Here is an 18,669-nt window from a genome sequence, read left to right as displayed (position 1 = left end):
AGAGTACAATATTTATACATTCAATTTCGCATATAGGGAGGAGCGCTCCAGGCAGAGCAAGAGAAAGAGAGATAAGAACATGTGGGCGTACATGTAGGCGTTCACTTGAGGAGTCATAGGTGAGTCATAGGTGGGTGGATACATGGAGGGGGGTTGCATGGCCAGCTTGAACTTTTCCCTACTTGTGTGCGCAACTTGATCATGACGTGCAACTGACGTGTAACTGGGGGGAGCTGACTTTCGGTCTGGTAGGGAGGCCTTCAGTGTCAGGGCGACCAGCACATCTGGTATTATCTGATATCTTAAGTCCGGGGATGTATTATCTGAAGCAAAGGTCGCTCTTCACCAAAAGCTAGTGTGGGCATCTATTTCTTCGTTCATTGCGTGGGGGCCTTGAGCTTTCTATGGACGCGAGCTCTGCAAATCACTTAAACAGAGACAGAAAGGCTAGGCCCTATCTTTGCAGACGGGTTCTGTTTACCTTCTTCACCAGGCAGGAATGTGATTCTGTAGAGCAAGCAGATAACTGTTGTGCACAATACTGTCTTGGCACCCCGTGCTGGGCCCCTCTCAGCTTAGCCAAAAGTATGCGAGGTCAGGGATACGTAGCTGCAGCTCTCAGAGTGTCTGGAGGCATGAAACCTTAATTCGGGATCTGGCTGAGCCACAAAATGGAGAAATGGGTTCTTCGCAATATATTAAAAGTGCACAATGCAAACACATGGGCCACATGGGACTCGGTGCAAAATTACCGTTTCTTTTATGGAAGACTTGGTGACTGGCATCCTAATGTGGGACGTAAATGCAGAGGCATCATTATTGCAGGCCATAGAGGGAAAATGCATGGGTGACATGCAAGTACACTAAACGTTGGGGTACATGCAGGGGACATATTGGCCATGTAAAATTTCTTTTTTCTCATTCCCTCCTTGTCCCCTACTGTACCCTTCAGGACACATCTATTTTCATGAGACCGTATATTTGATCATACAGCATCATTTGTTCATCTTTGATCCTTTGTATACGTGGATGTGGAACACAGGCAGTCGCACACAGGCCGCAAATGGCCGGGCCACACTGCAGACAGTGACAGCAGCCGAAAATCATAAGCAGTATCATTCCTAGGAACGACAACACTTTCCATCCCCATGCCGATATTACACCCCAGAGCCAACTGGACCAAGTCCATGTGCCTGGGTCTTGATGTATATCGTGAGCAATCTTGTGGAGCCTTGTTATTGCTGCGTACACAGATGGCGCGTTATTAGGAATGAAAACGCAGCAACTGGAGCCGATCACTCTACAGGCCCCGCCCCTATCCGCCAGGATGACGTCAAGAACAAGGCGGTTCTGAAGAACAACCAGTCTCATGGCAGACTGCTCCTGGGTCAAGTTCGCCAGGGCAGATTCAGTCTCATTCACAACTGCTTCCAGAGTCCTTGTTAACCTGCGTATGAGTTTACTGTTTTGGACGGGACCTATGAAGAAAAAGAATCCTTTGTTGAAATCTGTATATTGCTCCCAGGCTGTCTCAGTCTGATCAATCCCTGAGGCATCGCTCTCTCTCCTGTGTCTAACATGCTCTAGTCGTGAATCTCAATGATAATAGGATGGGGCCAAAAAGACGGGTGGCAGCAGGAACGCTATATAGCACGTCCCACCCCAGTCTAAGGGCAGATGTACATAGGCTGTCTGACCGCAAATGAAATAGGTATGGCGAGATGCTTTGAAAGAAGACTTTCCTTTATCATTAAACTCTACTACAGCATTACACTCGCTGTGTCCCATATGTACTGATCCTTTCTTTCTAACGCACAAATCACCTTTTACTGGTAGGACTGAAATGGACGGTGGACCCGCATTTTGCATGGGTTGAACATTCAACATTATAAAGTTGAGGGAAGCATTTCCTTGCTCATACTCTTCATTTTATAGATCGGTCCCCTTCCTTTGGGGGAGTCCGTCTTCGTCTGGAAAACATACCTCATTCATTACTTTATTCAAGTTTCCCCATATCCAGTCACCCTGGTAAACTGTGGACTTTTTGTCGAGTGATGACATTAAGGCAAACCATGCTCCGCACGAACCATTGTGGGAGAACGGAAAAGGGACGAGGGGCAGAACTCCCTTCGTCTTTTGATAAGGTGGGAGTCGGCCACATAGCCAGCAATCTGTCGCATTGCTGGTCTGATGAGAATGGTGCAACATCCGAATAAAAGTATTGTTGCGCAGGGCCAATCGATATGACAGTTCATGGGGTGGCAGATCACTAAATGTATGCTCTACGGTGTCATTAATGGAAGAGTGTATATGTGAGGCAATAGGAGGAAAGAAAACATGTAGTATTAAGCTGACACAGATTATAGTGATGCACAGAAGAGACAGAAAAATCAGAGATACTATACATCTACTCCGTAATATCTTGCAGTATTTTTCTTTCATTTTGCTCGTTTTACTATTATTGTCCGTGATCTTATGCATGTCAGAAATCTTGTTTAACCGATTCACCACCTAGTGGACTTAAATGATTAAACGTCGTCTGGCTTTCTAGATCGTAATTTGGACCTGTACTCTTGCTGTGGAGTCTTTTCTAGCAAAGGGGGCTCAAAGTCTGTAATGTCTTTTGTCTTTACCAAAGTTCCAGAGTCTCCAAAGTACTTTTTACAATGATGGGCATAAAGCCATCCTTTTCTCCCTTCGTCTTTGATGGCTGTCCTCGTTGTTAGTAACACTAACTTCGGCGCCTTCCAATGCGGCTCAAGGGGGCTTGATCGATCAAAATTCCGGACGAGAACATAATCCCCTGGGGCTATGGCGTGCTCCTTGACCTGGGTGTTGTCAGGGAAGGCGGCGGCAACCTGTGAACGACAAGAGAGTAGTGCAGACATCAAGGAAGCCAGGTAATCTGTAAGCATGTTACTGTCAACATCAGTTATTTTCTTAGGCATAGGCGTACCCCACATGTTCGGCGGTCTACCGAAAACCACTTCATATGGTGATAGGCCTGTTCTGGAATGGGCTACCATACGCATGTAAAAGAGGGCAACCAGCAAGGCTACCATCCAATCCACGCCTTTTTCTGCACAGATCTTTGCTAGTTTCGTCTTTATTGTCTGATTATGTCTTTCTACAAGGCCTGCTGCTTCAGGGTGTCGCACACAATGGAACTTCCAGTTATATCCTAACAGAAGAGACACTTGTTTCATCAATTCAGAAGAAAAAGGCTGACCATTGTCTGAGTAAACGACACGGGGCAATCCGTATCTAGGGAAGAATTTGCGCACCAATTGCCTGGCGGTTGTCACAGCAGTATAATCTGAGACTGGATACGCTTCTGTCCATCTAGTTAGTGCACACATAACTACCAGGACATACTTGTAACCTCGACATCTGTCCATTTGGATATAATCCATCTGGAGGACCTCAAAAGGGTGGTCAGGAGGATGAAATCCGCCTTGTTCCACCGGGATGCCTTTACCTGGATTGAACTGGCAACAGATCATACATGTTCTTACTTTTTGTTTCGCTGCTGCACGCAGGTGCTTGTTAAACCAGATATTCTGTAAGATGTCTATCATTGCCTTCTCTCCCAAGTGTGCTGGACTATGTGCTGTGTTTATGATCACTTGTACCATGGCATTAGGAAGAAACCATGTTGCTTTGCCCTTAGTCATCCAACCTTGGTCAGTCTGGACCCCTCCTTGTTCAGTCCATTTCTTTATTTCATCTGAAGTGGCATGTGTCTGTATGTCGAGTACATCTTGAGAAGGATCCTTGACTGTCATACTTTTTGTCAGTAATGGTACCTCTGTCTTTGTCGTGTCTGTTGGCGTCTGGGCTGTAAGTTTAGCAGTTCGGTCTGCCAGGTCATTACCCTGGGAAATGGTGTCTGTAACTTTGGTGTGTGCTTTGCATTTCAGGATAGCTATGGCTGCAGGTAAATGTATTGCTTCCAACAGGGCCTGAATAAGCGGGCCGTGCTGAATTTTGGCCCCATGAGAGGTCAAGAAACCTCTCTCCCTCCATAGTACTCCAAAATCATGAACTACGCCAAAAGCATATTGTGAATCTGTATAAATGTTCACTTTCAAGTGCTTAGCTCCTATGAAGGCTTGTGTCAGAGCGAAGAGCTCTGCTGCTTGTGCTGACAGTATGTCTATTCTTTGTGTCTCTATGACTTCAGTAGCAGTGGTCACGGCATATGCTGCCACTAATTCTCCCGCCCTCGTTCTCATGCATGACCCATCTACAAAGAGTGTCAGGTCAGGGTCTGGGAGTGCAACATCTGTCAGGTCTTGTCTTGGTTTCGTCACTATATTCATTATTTCCACACAGTCATGTGGTGCGGTGTCTACTGTACTTGAGGGCAAAAGTGTAGCAGGATTTAGTGTGTTGCATCGTCTGATCTCTATGTGTGGTTGAAATAACGTCAGTTCATATCCTGTCAGTCTCGCTACGGTCAAGTGTTGTGTCTGTGTCCTGTTCAAGAGAACTTCCACTGCATGCGGTACCTGTACTGTCAGGGGGTGTCCCAGCACTATCGAGTCACTTTGTCTTATGGCTAGGGCTGTTGCTGCAACTGATTTCAGGCACGCAGGCAGAGCCTGGGCCACTGGGTCTAGTGTACTAGAAAAATAAGCACAAGGCTTGTGTTTTCCTGCTTGATCTTGTGTGAGGACAGATAATGCTGTTCCATCCCGTTCAGTTACGAAAAGCATAAAGTGTTTGCTGTAACTAGGAGTCGCTAAAACTGGCGCTTGACATAAGGCTCTTTTTAATTCTTCAAATGCCAAGGTGTGTTCTTGTGTCCAAGGGAGGACAGTCGAAGACGCTGCCTCCTGTGTTGTCAACTGTATGAGTGGTTTGGCTAGATAGGCATACTGGGGAATCCACTGCCTGCAGTATGAAGTGAGGCCAATGAAGGCCCGTACTTCCTTTTGTGTCTTGGGCTGTGAAAGGTTAGAAATTAACTGAATACGTTCTTGTGTCAGCTGTCTACCCCTCTTGGACAGCAAGTGTCCAAGGTACACCACTTGCTGTGGACAGAATTGTAACTTTGAAGGGGACACTTTGTGCCCCTTGTCTGCCAGAAAGTGTAAAACCGTCAATGATGCATCTTCGCAGTCTGTTTCTGATTGTGTTGTAATGAGGATGTCGTCTACGTACTGGAGCAGACCTGTGTTGGTAGGCATATTAATACTGTCCAGCTGTCTTTTTAACGCTTGACTGTAAATACTAGGACTCTCTGTATAACCTTGGGGTGCTCTCGTGAATTTAAAGCTTCGTCCTTTTAAACTGAATCCGAAAAGGTACTGGCTGTCTTGATGAATTGGAATATTGAAAAATGCATTCTTCAAGTCAATGACCGTAAAGAACGTTGCCTCAGAATCAATAGCAGTTAGTAATGAAGAAATGTCTGGGACCACTGGGTATTGTGGGACTACGCATTTATTCAATTCTCGAAGGTCAACCACTAGTCTGTAAACTGGTGGTGCATTAGGGTCTGATCGTTTAAGGATAGGAAGGACAGGTGAGTTACACACATTCGAGTCAGTCTCCACCACCACCCCTTGTGCAATGAGTTCGTCAATAATTTTTAATAAGGCCACTTCGGCTTCAGGTGGTATTCTGTATTGTCGTATACGTGGTAGTACTACTCGTGCTTTGAGAGTGACATGGTGTGGTGCTATGTTCATGTAACCTACGTAAGTCGGACCTTGTGCCCATAGGTGCTGTGGTACATTCTGAAGTCTGATGTCAAAATCTGTCAACACATAATGACCCTTAAAATCACGTAAGAACAGTCGCACTCCCTCCGGAGAACAACAGATAACTGCTCCTAGTTCTTTTAATGTCTTTATACCAAGTAAGTTTTCTGGACATGATTTAGTAAGTAGCAAGTCTGTGGTACGTGACAGTGGACCAACCCCGAGGGAGACTGGTTTCGATACTTCATTAATAATAGGCTTTCCTGAAAATCCCAGGGAAATATTCTGTGAGCCCGAGAGAGGTGCCCCTGGAACCTCATCATGGCTGATGGTAGTTCTGCTCGCCCCTGTGTCTATCAGAAACTTTCTGTCATGTCCCAGTACACGACCATGTACATAGGGACCCTCTTGATCTACAGGAACCTGAATAAGGGGCAAGCCATCTTCCCTCTCAAGGCTGTTTCATGAGAATGCTTGGTATTCTGGATAGTCTGACTGCGTGTACTGATACATTTGTGGTGTGGCATGAACAGGCGGTGGTGGGGGTGGAAAAGTCGCTATTGTCTGTTGTGTGCTCTGTTGGGTGCTATTTTGCATAGGAGTGTGTGGTCGTTCTTTTGTTTTGCCTGTAGCTATATTGTGTTTCAGGACAGCACATTCCTTTACATAGTGACCTGGTTGTTTGCAATAATTACAGTTCCCCTTGACAGGTGTCGTGCCATTTTTGTTCATATTTGCCGGTACCGTTTGGGCAACCAGCACCTTCATTTTTGTCTCTTTCATGCGTCTCTTTTCCTGATCCTGCTCTTCTCTAATCCTGTTCTGGTGATATTGTAGCATTTGCAACATTTGTGAAGGGCTGTTTGCTTGCCAAGTACTCGCAACCTTCAGTACTCTATTCTTGATCTGGGATAGGGAATTCTCTGCTAATTTGCTCACGAAAAGATGGGGATATGATTCGCTACCGGGCTTAAGGCCACTATTAATAGTAAAGCATTTCTCGAATCTAGAATAGAAGTCACTTGTGTCCTCTTCTTGTTTTTGTTTACAGGCTGAAATAGCATCCCAGTCTTCCTTTTTAGTAGTCAATAGTTATGGCAAAACCTGTATTAATAGTTCAGGTAGTTCTCTAGCTTTGTCACCAAGACCAACCCCCGGGGCCCTGTCTTTATCCTCTGTTTCCAATGCTTCCCAGCTTAACTTTTTCTCTCCCACCTCCCAGTCTTTTTCCTTAAGCTTTTCATAAATGCCTGCTGGCAATAGTACTTTCAATAGTTTCAGAATGTCAGCATACGTATAATCTCCGATGCGGAGAATGTCTTTTAATTCTCGGTGAAACCCCCCCGGGTCTTTATTATGGGAGGGCAGCATCTTTTTCATTTCCAGTATTTCTAATTTCGTCAAGGGGGTGTAAACATACACCCGTTGAAGCACATTGTTTGCATTTTTGACGGGATGTACCTCTCGTAGGGGGTTCTGTCTGTCTACGTATAGGTGCTTTCTGTCGTGGTGTGGGGCGGGATGCATGCATGTGGTCAGAAAATTTAAGTACTTATGTCGTTGATCCAGGATGAAATTAATTAAGTCAGTACCCAGGCCTGTCCATCTGTCTAGAAGTATGTCGTCCAGTAATTTATACAATTGACCGGGATCGGAATATTGATTCTCATACAACGTTATTAAATGTTGGACCATGTAAATACCGGCCAAACGCTGTTCGTTCGGCGGGAGGCTCAAGAAAGTTTGAGCCACTATATCATTGCTATATATATTAAAATTGGACACCCACTGGGTGGCTGACCGGGCCAACTCCATTTCGTGTGGGGTGCGAGATCGCTCGTTCTTTATCCGTCGGTCAAGTGCTTTTTCAGTAGCTTGGAATAGATTTTCAAGGGAATATCTTTCTTTTATAGCCGGCCCCTGTTTACGGTAGTCGAGGCACTTGGGCCTGTCAAACCGTCGTGCATTACCTACATAATTTATCCTGTCCTTTGCCTCGTCTACCTCTTCCGTTGATGACTCACCCTTCTCGTCAGACTCTACTTTGTGTGTTACTAATATTTCCTTTCGTATTTTTTTTATCATGCTATCTGTCTGTCCCGTTTTATCATGCGGACCGGCATCTATGTTATCACTCCATTCTATCAAACCAGGCTGTACATCCCCGTCTCCTTCTTCTTTTTCCCTGATCAGGCAGTTAACAATAAAACGGAGGATGTAGTTTTTAACCCCCACCTTTCTGTTTTGCATGGCCTGTGCTATACTCTCGGGTCCCTCCCCCGTTCTAATGAAACGGTATATTTTATCTAGATGGTCTTTCATATCTGGTAGTTTGTCCAAATATGCGACGGCCTGTCTTAGTCTTAGTGAAATCACGAGCATTGAGCCCTTTCCTGGTTCTGGATCGTATATACAGTGAGGGATTGCAACATCTATAGTAGGCCTCCCTCCCCCTACGGCCCCGGGCACATGGTCGTCTTTCACGAGCTGCTGGAGCTGTTGGAGCTGTTCCGCTGGTGGGGGCAGAGGTAAATCTGCGTTTACGTAGTCCGGTGGGGACTCTTCTAGATAGGAGGAAATAAACGCCTCTGATGCTGTCGGCTTTATTCTACGTACTCTATAGGGTACAGGTGGTGGCGTTCGCGACCTACGGGGTGTTTCTGAGGGGGTCACTTTAGCTAGTTCTTCTGAGAGGACGGGATAAATACCAGTAACAATGGCATTTCTTTCTCTATCAGCCTGTTCTGCTTTGACCCGTTCCCCCTCCTCCCGCAGTTCTTTTTCTTTGGCTTTTTCCGCTGCTTGTTTAGTTCTCTCTGCTTTGTTGAATTCTTTCTCTGTTCTCCTATGAGCTTCTTTGCGCCATAACTCAATGGCATCTTTCTGAGAGGGTCTTGATTTCTTTTTCCATAGCGCTTCCTCTACTCTCATAATGCATTCAGAATCCCACGTTCCCGAGACAGGCAATCTGTACTTCTCCTCTAAATCCTTTGTGTAATCTACCCATAGGTCTAAATACAATATGGCATCTAGCCCGTGCCTATTATACATAAAATGACCAGGTGTGTCTCTAGGCGGGATGTTTACTGGCTCTTCTAGTATCCCTTTTCTGGTCCCTATCTGACGTAATTTCGAAAACAGTGGCATGTTGGAACCAACTTAATGAAAACACAATACACACCAAAATAGTCTGACTGAAACAATCATTAACACTAAAACACTAAAACACTAAAACAGATACAGTTTAACTCCATGTACTTGAAAACAGTTAACTGGAATACAGCACAACCATACCGGTCTCATAAATGAGACACGTCTTTACCGTGTTCATGCAAATGAACCCGTCTTTACCGTGTTCGTGTGAACGAACCCGTCTTTACCGTGTTCATATAAATGAACCCGTCTTGATCTTTATGCGTTCCCAATAGTGGTACTCACCGGGAAGCAGAACTTGAAGGCCTCGGATACTTGATACTGCGCATGCGCGGAACGGGTGGACCTCTGGAAACCTCAGACCTTGCTCTCTCACGGGTTGGGCTCTGGTTGGGATGATCCGCGATCCTCACCGCCTCGTGTGGATGCCTGGTCGCAGTCCGTCTCCTCCGTGGGCCTGAGGGAGTAAGCGGGAAGTCCCGCTGGCGTGTACACTTTGAAGTCCGTCACGGCTGTAGAAGGGGGCATGGGCTGGACCTACATCTCCGGCGCGTGGGGAAAGGGATTTGTGCCTGGTCGGGCGCCAGATTTATGTGGTAAATAAAGTATTACCCTGTCATAATTTCTATAAATAAACAAAGGGTCATGCATAAAATGAGAGGCAGAGTCCGTGGTGTCCGATTCAAAAGGGCTTTATTTCAATAACTCGAGTTAGGGGAGAATCGGTTCCATCACCACGAAGGTTCAGGAAGGGTCTTCTAAACTTTATTCACAGAGTACAATATTTATACATTCAATTTCGCATATAGGGAGGAGCGCTCCAGGCAGAGCAAGGGAAATAGAGATAAGAACATGTGGGCGTGCATGAGGGCGTACATGTAGGCGTTCACTTGAGGAGTCATAGGTGAGTCATAGGTGGGTGGATACATGGAGGGGGGTTGCATGGCCAGCTTGAACTTTTCCCTACTTGTGTGCGCAACTTGATCATGACGTGCAACTGACGTGTAACTGGGGGGAGCTGACTTTCGGTCTGGTAGGGAGGCCTTCAGTGTCAGGGCGACCAGCACATCTGGTATTATCTGATATCTTAAGTCTGGGGATGTATTATCTGAAGCAAAGGTCGCTCTTCACCAAGAGCCAGTGTGGGCATCTATTTCTTTGTTCATTGCGTGGGGGCCTTGAGCTTTCTATGGACGCGAGCTCTGCAAATCACTTAAACGGAGACAGAAAGGCTAGGCCCTATCTTTGCAGACGGGTTCTGTTTACCTTCTTCACCAGGCAGGAATGTGATTCTGTAGAGCAAGCAGATAACTGTTGTGCACAATACTGTCTTGGGACCCCTTGCTGGGCCCCTCTCGGCTTAGCCAAAAGTATGCGAGGTCAGGGATACGTAGCTGCAGCTCTTAGAGTGTCTGGAGGCATGAAACCTTAATTCGGGAACTGGCTGAGCCACAAAATGGAGAAATGGGTTCTTCGCGATATATTAAAAGTGCACAATGCAAACACATGGGCCACATGGGACTCGGTGCAAAATTAACGTTTCTTTTAGGGAAGACTTGGTGACTGGCATCCTAATGTGGGACATAAATGCGGAGGCATCATTATTGCAGGCCATAGAGGGAAAATGCATGGGTGACATGCAAGTACACTAAACATTGGGGTACACGCAGGGGACATATTGGCCATGTAAAATTTCTTTTTTCTCACGCTCCCCAAAAGTATACCAGCGGTGGTGGTAACAAGTTTACGGACTTCCCGTGCTGCGGAAGCCTTCAGGAGCTTTTAAAGGTGCCTCCGGGCGCGTGGAGCCGGCGTCGGTACCGGCAGTGTCCGGCAAAGGAGCCTGGGACATCTGGTCCTGTCCCGCTCCCCTACAGGATACCGGTAGTGGTGGCAACATGTTTACGGGCTTCCCAAACTGCCGGAGCCCTCAGGAGCTTTTAAAGGCACCTCTGGGCACGTGGAGTCAGCGTTGGTGGTAGCAGTGTGCAGCAAAGGCGCCTGGGATGTGTAGTCCTGTCCCGCACCCCAACAGGACATGGGCAGTGGTGGCAACAAGTTTATGGGCTTTGATTACATGTATTTATGAGGCTATTTACACAAAGCTGCTTCCCAAGTGTCCTAATAATAGCACAAAAATGCCTATACATGCACACTATGAGTGCCACTAATATTTCCAGAATGGGGGCACTCAGTAGTTCTTTGCTCAGTGTCACCCAATTTATTCATAATAGTCCATTGGTTTTCACATCACACCTACACTCAGTTGTTTTTAAGTTTCTTTTAAAAGAACCCTTACAGCTACTGTCTGTGCAAAATAGCTTTTGAAGAGGAAGAATCACACTTTGTGGCTAACTGTTAGAAAAGTTGATCCACATGTTTGGTGGCGATGTGCTGGTCCTGGTGGCACAACAGCAGTGATGTGTCGGCTCTAATGCAATGTTTCAGCTTCGAAGTTGATGCTGTTGTTGACGGAGATGTGAGGACTTCAGCTGAAGAGGATACCATATTAGTTGTTCTGAAGGCATAGCAGAGGATCTGATCCATGCTGCAGCAGAGATGCATCAGTTCTGGTCCCCACAGCCATGGCGATGAGCCGGTTCCGATCTGCACTGTGTTGAGAATGTGTCTGTGCTGACCATCAAAGGCGGCAATGTTTTGGTTCCATCTCAAAAGACGGGACGGGTTGAACAAGCACTTTATCCTAACTTCCAAGTTCAGTGCAGACTCACAAAGGGCAGAGTCCAGGTGCAAAAGCAGATAGTTGGAATTCTTTTTTTATCCTCCAGTCTTCAATGAGGAGCCAAGCCTGAAAACCCTTGGAGTCACTCTGGGTTCAAGAGATGGAGGTCCAGTCCTTCTCAGTCAGGCCAGATAGGCAGCATGTCAGCATAGAAAGAAAGCAATTCTTGCAGAGCAGCGGTCAGCTGAGTGGCAGTCCTACAGCAGCACAGCCGTCCTACTTCCTGGCAGAGTCTTCACAGGTCCAGGAGTGTACTGTAGAGGTAGGATCAGAAGTCCAGTTCTTATACCCAGTGGTGCATTTGAAATGGGGGAGACTTCAAAGAAGGGCTTTGAAGAACACAGAGTTCCTACCTTCCTGCTCTGACTCCAGATTCACTACAGGGGGTTTGCAGCCCTTCTGTGTGGGGACAGGACTCCTCTTATTCAGGTGTAAGTATGAGGTTGTTCCCTGCTCTTCCCTCATATCCTCCTAGGATGGTCCATTAAATCACAGCTTAGCTCCAATTGTGTGTGTCTGTCTAGAGGGAATGCACAAAGCCCAGCTGTCAACCACCCCAGACATAAAAGCAGAAAAATGCCATCTTTCTAAAATTGTAATGATAAATTTAACTTTACCAGTAAAGATGACTTATCATTATAATCCCATAGGTACTAAACATTACAGCTCTACCTCCTTCTAATTGCGAATTACAGCTATTTAAGTATTATAAGGAATCCCCAATGTTAAACTATGGGAGAGATAGGCCTCATAGTTGATAATGTGGGAGCTTTTCAATACCAGGACATGTAAAACGTTAAAGTACATGGTCAACCTTTTAATTACACAACACCCTGCCCAAATGGGCTATCTAGGGCCTATTTTAGGGGTGTGTTATATGTAATAAAAGGTGTGTTTAAGACTTGAAAGGGGTTTTAAATGGCAAGTCGCATTGTAAACTGCACACACAGGCTTTGCAGTGGCAGGCCTGAGACTTGTTTAAATGGCTACCTAAGTGGGTAGCACAACCAGTGCTTAAGGCCCACTAGTGGCATTCAATTTACAGTCCCTGGCCATATACAATTTAGCCATCAACAAATACTACTAATGCCGAAAAGACACAAAATGAGGTGCCCTAGTAGATCGCATCAAGGGAAACTCCAACGACATAAAAAAACTCTTCAGCATCATCAGAGAGTTTTCCTGCTTACCAGCTACTGAGAACAAAATCTTTACTTCCCAGGAAATCTGTGTCACCACGGCAGGCTATTTCTACAACAAGATATCCACCATAAACAGTAAATTTCTAACCCAACTCGTAGACCTCTACAACCTCCTCACACCAACAGACATCACCCACAATCCGCTCACCGCATGGGAATAACTCACTACACAAAGCACCAGAGCCATCATGAATTCCATCCATTCTGAAGCACTCAATGACCCCTACCCCCTCTACTTCTTCAACCTCAGGAGCAAAAAAGTAATCTGTGAACTCAACTTCATTCTCAATGCATCCATCACCACTGCCACCTTCCCTGATCAATGGAAACACACAGAGGTCAGACCCCTCCTCCAAAAACCCTGTGCCAACCCCAAAGAACTCAAAAATTGCCACCCCATCTCTCTGCTCCCCTTCTCCAGCAGAGTCCTTGAGAAGGCCATCAACCGCGAACTCACCGGACACATAGATAGAACCAACCTGCTGGACATGTCCCAATATGGTTTCCACGCCAACCATAGCACTGAGAAAACTCTGATCACTGCCACAGACAACATCAGAACCCTCCTTGACAGGACGACACAGCAGTCCTGAGGGCACAATACTTTATCCCACCACACTCTCAGTAAGAGACTGCACCACATGGAGATCCAGGGAGATGCCCTCAAAAGGATCTCATCCTTTCTCATAAGCCGAACTCAGAGAATGCGCCTACTACCCTTCACTTTGAAACTGAAGATCACCAATCTGCGGTGTCCCAACAGGTTCATGTCTCATCCCTACCCTGCTCAACACTTACATGATGTAGCTGGTCAACATTGTCAGAACCCTTGACCTCAACAACATATTCTACGCTATTGACACCTAGCTCATCCTCTCACGCTCAGAAGACCCCTCCACCACTAGAACCAACTTCCACAACTGCATGACGAGCATTGCCGACTGGATCAAGACCAACTGCTTGAAGCCTAATACGGGGGAATATGGAAGTGTAGATTTTTGGGAACAACATCATGTCATGGAACAGCACCTGGTGGCTCTCCAAACTCGGACCCACACCTAGACCGACATACCTTGAAAGGACCCATGGCATCATCCTGGACAGAAAACACCTTAAAATGCCAGGTCAACATAGTTTTCTCCACCGGCTCCCACACCCACTGCATGCTCCGATACATCTTCAAATGGCTTCCCGTCAGCACCAGGAAAACCGTCACTCAAGCCCTAGTCACTAGCTGCCTTAACAATGGCAACGTGCTCTAAGCATGAATCACCACCCAACTCCTGAGAGACTCTACACGATACAGGACTCAGCTGCCAGGCTTATCCACTGCCTCCCCAAATGGACCCAGATGACTTCAGGAACCTACACTGGCTTCTCATCCAAAAAGGATGCCAATTGAAGATTCTGACACATGCCTAAAAGTCCCTCCATGACCAAGGACCAACCTACATCAACCACTGCCTGAACTTCCACCAACCCTCCAGATACCTGCGCTCTGCCTCCCTCACCTTTAACACACTACCCACATCCACTGAAGCTACAGTGAAGGACGAGCATTCTCCTACCTCACTGCCAAGTCCCAGAATGACCTTTCCATTAACCTATGAACATCATCCACTCTCCCAGAATCCAGAAACAGACACCTGGCTTCCCAGCATGAATCTAGCCATGGTCTACAAATCTGAGTTGATTGATTGATTGACATGTAGTGCACCTTACTAGAGACTAATAGGAACATTAACTATGCCAATTGTGTATATTCCAATCAAACCATGTTTAGGAGAGTGGGCACAAGCACTTTAACACTGGTTAGCAGTGGTATAGTGCACAGAGTCCTAAGACGTACAAAAACGATATGAGCACAGTTTGATGGAAAATGTTTGGGGGAAGACCACCCTAAGGCTAACAGGTCTAACACCGACATATAAACAGGTCGGTTGTATATACATGTGGATTTTGAGGCTATCAAATCAGCCTGTGTGGCTCTTAAATATAGCTCATAGGGGACTTTTGTTGCATGTCTGTTGTGGTTACATCAGAAGATTTTTTAGAATGAATCTTATATAAATTATTGGTTTGTTTCCACAGCCCCACTTTTATATCCAATGACAATGCAAGAAGTAATGGTTCCTCTCATTGACCAGCCAACCTGTGATCGTCTCTATCACATAGGGTCATCTGTGAGCTCCATGAAACCTATAATCCTCAGCGACATGATATGCGCCGGCTATGTGAATGGTGGAAAAGATTCTTGCCAGGTGAGTGACTTTAAAGTATTAGTTGAACTGTTTCCCATGAAGGAGCATGTGACCAAGAATGTGTGATGATGAGTAAACTGATGGTGGTCTGACCATGCAATATAAAGTATGAGATATCCTCTGCTGTTCCTTAATCCACAGTTTGAGTCACCTAAGAATTTCATTATCTTCTAAAGGAACTCCTTGGTCACTTGCAATGACCTTATAATGTATGTTAGACCTGGAGGAGGATATAGGGACCTGGCCATCCATTCAGAGCACTGCAAATACTGACATAATTTTGACAGACAAAGGGGTCTACTAGTAAGGCGGTCAGAAAATCACTCCGATCGCCATGGTATCGGGAAAACCGTTGGTGCAATTAGTATGCTCCGCAGTCGAAATCCAACCGCGGCAGTCGGATGGCGGCAGTTAACATTGCGGCGGATGCTGCTGCCAGCAGCACCGCCGCAATGTCCAAAAAGCATGTCCTGCAGTCCCTGCAATGGACCCCCAAAGGCATTCTCTGCATGCCTTTCCATGGCAGTCCCACCGCTGCGGAAAGGCTGGCTATCACTGGCATCACAATCGTGCTGGCGGTGCTTGTCCCTGATCTACCACAATTGTAGCGGTCCTGCTCCGCACGCCAGGCAAGTGGGTGGACTGCAACCGGCGGAAAAGTGGCGGGCAGAAAATCACACCGCTACGGTCATGACCGCAATGCTAATCAGACCAGAGGTTTTCAGGGTTTTGCAGGCGGATGTCCGCCGCCGGTCCGGCAGCTGCTACCGCCGGCCCGGCGGCAGCCATCCGCCCGCCATCCTAATAGACCCTAATATAACGGCCTACAGTTATTTTAACATAAAAATATCGACAACATTAATATCAACACTATATACTTAATTGCACACTCACGTTCTTTGGAGCTGCCAGGGTCATTAAGGCTCGTTTTCTCAGTCTCTGCTCAGTGTTGCAGCCTGCCCGCCCCGGTCCGACTCGGTAGCCAATACCGTTGAGCGGAGGGCGGGACAGGTAAGAGCCAGAGTGACACGCCCAGGCACTCGATCGGTTAGCGCTCAAGCCTTCTAGCACACAGGGCTATTTAGGCTGCGAGGAGGCGAGGCCGATTGCGGTAAAGGTAGACAGTGGCAGTGTCTCCCTACCCCGCTTGGCGCCAGGTAAACATTTGCAGAGCAGAAGACTCTGCTGGCTTTGTTCTCTCCTGACTAGCTCTGTGTCATGCTACTTTTTAAAAATTGATAACGAATTTTTAAACTTCACTGTGTGTCCCTTTTGTGTTAAAATTGATGTAATAATTTTTAAACACGCATTTACTGCACACTCACGTTCTTTGGAGCTGCCAGGGTCATTAAGGCTCGTTTTCTCAGTCTCTGCTCAGTGTTGCAGCCTGCCCGCCCCGGTCCGACTCGGTAGCCAATACCGTTGAGCGGAGGGCGGGACAGGTAAGAGCCAGAGTGACACGCCCAGGCACTTCCTGAAAGCTCGAGTCGAGCGGTTAGCGCTCTAGCCTTCTAGCACACAGGGCTATTTAGCCACTCGTCGGCTCTAGCGCGCAGCGGTTGCGCCTAAGCCTGCGCCTAAGACGAGCCAAAGACCAGCCCGTCTGCGCCCGTCCGCGACAGGACGGGACCAGGCGCCATGGTGGAAATCAGGCATCAGGTGTACACTCCTCTCTCCTCCAGGATAACCTACTCTCCTAAGACGCTTCGGGATTTACATGTAAGTCCTATACATGCTTGTGGTAAAGACACAAACAATTCACTGGAGGGCCCTTTCGCTTGCATTCATTGCAGAGCCGAGTTTTCCACTCAATGTCAGGAAGCCAATGTTGAGGGTAACCCTTCAGTGTGTTCTTCCTTCCCTAGAGTTAGGGACAAAGATACCAACACCCCCAGTCTTACTGGAGGGAAAAATATTCTGTGTAACATAAGATCTCTACCCAAACATACATCTGAAGTGTGGGACCTTATCTCCACCACTGAGCCAGAGCTATGTTTCTGCACTGAAACTTGGCTCAAACCCCACTCAACCCCTGCTATTGCTTTGGCAATTCCTACTGGATACAAAATAATACAATTAGATCGCCCCATTAAAACCGGAGGGGGGATTGCGATCATTCATAAACAGGAAATTAATTGTACCACAGTAGCAGAACTAAGTACGCCTGACATTGAAATACTTATTTTTAAAATTGCCTTATCCCCTAAACATACAAGAATGGGTGCTTTAGTACATCGCCCTCCCGGACCTAGTACCAGTTTCTCGAATATTCTACTCGAGACTCTTGCACCCTATGTCTGTAATGACAAAGATTTTCTTCTAATTGGAGATTTCAACATACATAGTGAGCTGAAAGATTGCAAAGAAGCACAATCCATTCTTAATGATCTTTTCCTATTAGGACTAGAACAATGCAATGTGGGCCCAACACACCAGGCCGGGCACACCCTAGATCTCATTTTAGCTAATTTTTCTTCAGTTATCTGTTCCCCTCCTACCCAAGTCAGCTGGACTGACCACTATATTATTGAGTTTCCCACCCCCTACCCTAAACTTACCTCTCATGGGCCGATGTCTCTTCCCAGTGAACGAAGACAATGGCATAAAGTTAATAAAATTGCCTTTTCTGATAAATTCATTGAACCATCTTTTACCACGGCGGATCAGATAGAAAATGCCCTAAATAAATTTGAAAAAGCCTCAAAAGCTGTCATAGATGCTTTAGCCCCTATGAATAAATTCAAACCACGGCCAGCTAAAAAACAGGAAGTGTGGTTCTCTGACAACCTTAGAACATTAAAACTAACAGCTAGGAAGCTAGAGAATAAGTGGAGGTGTTCTCACTTAGAAACTGATAGAAGCATTTACTGGGAGTCATTAAGTACTTACCACAAAGCTATTCGTACTGCAAGGAAAACACACATAACATCTCTTATTGCAGAGGCAGATAATTCCCCTAGGGTTCTGTACCAAATACTACAATCTTTTGTCAAACCGACAGCTAGCGAGAGTCCTGACACTTCATCACAAAAGGTTTGTGATGAGATATCCCAATTGTTTTCTAACAAGATAGACTTGATCTGTAAGAAAATCATTCACTCTAATAACACTATGACCAGTGAAGGAGGCCTTGCTTCATACGAAATAGAGAGTAACCACAATGATCACACTCTGGATATTTTTCCCCCCATTACCCCAAAGGAGCTCTCAGCACTTACCATGCAAATCAAAAGTGGTAGTCCCAATGATACCATCCCAGCCAGACTTATGCCCTCTTTGCTGGAGGTGTTATGCCCCACGATGGAAAAACTCATCAATCTGTCACTTAGAACAGGATCTGTCCCAAGACAATGGAAACAGGCGTTAGTTAGGCCTATCAGAAAAAATACCGCCATTTCATGGACTGAACTAACAAATCTTAGGCCCATCTCCCTGCTTCCTTTTTTGGGCAAGCTGACAGAAAAATATGTAAATCAACATCTTTCCAACTATGTTGAAAACACTAGCGGCCTAGACTATTCCCAATCTGGTTTTAGGCCGAAACACAGCACGGAGTCTGCCACCGATGATTTACATATGCTTCAAGACAAAAGCTACTCCGT

General features: G+C 46.3%; 1 protein-coding gene across 2 annotated transcripts in view; it reads left to right on the top strand.

The window, feature by feature from the left end:
• Positions 1-18,669, top strand: part of LOC147703608 (serine protease 27-like) — a 454,299-nt gene that overhangs the window by 390,964 nt on the left and 44,666 nt on the right. For both annotated transcript variants that reach the window (XM_086931944.1, XM_086931945.1), the window contains exon 5: positions 14,898-15,067. In XM_086931944.1, the coding sequence (XP_086788070.1) occupies positions 14,898-15,067 (170 nt within the window). The remainder of the gene's footprint in view (positions 1-14,897; positions 15,068-18,669) is intronic.

This window comes from Lissotriton vulgaris, chromosome 7 (assembly GCF_964263255.1).
Source record: "Lissotriton vulgaris chromosome 7, aLisVul1.2, whole genome shotgun sequence".
Classification (NCBI taxonomy): domain Eukaryota; kingdom Metazoa; phylum Chordata; class Amphibia; order Caudata; family Salamandridae; genus Lissotriton; species Lissotriton vulgaris.
This window is presented reverse-complemented; position numbering and strand designations above follow the sequence as displayed.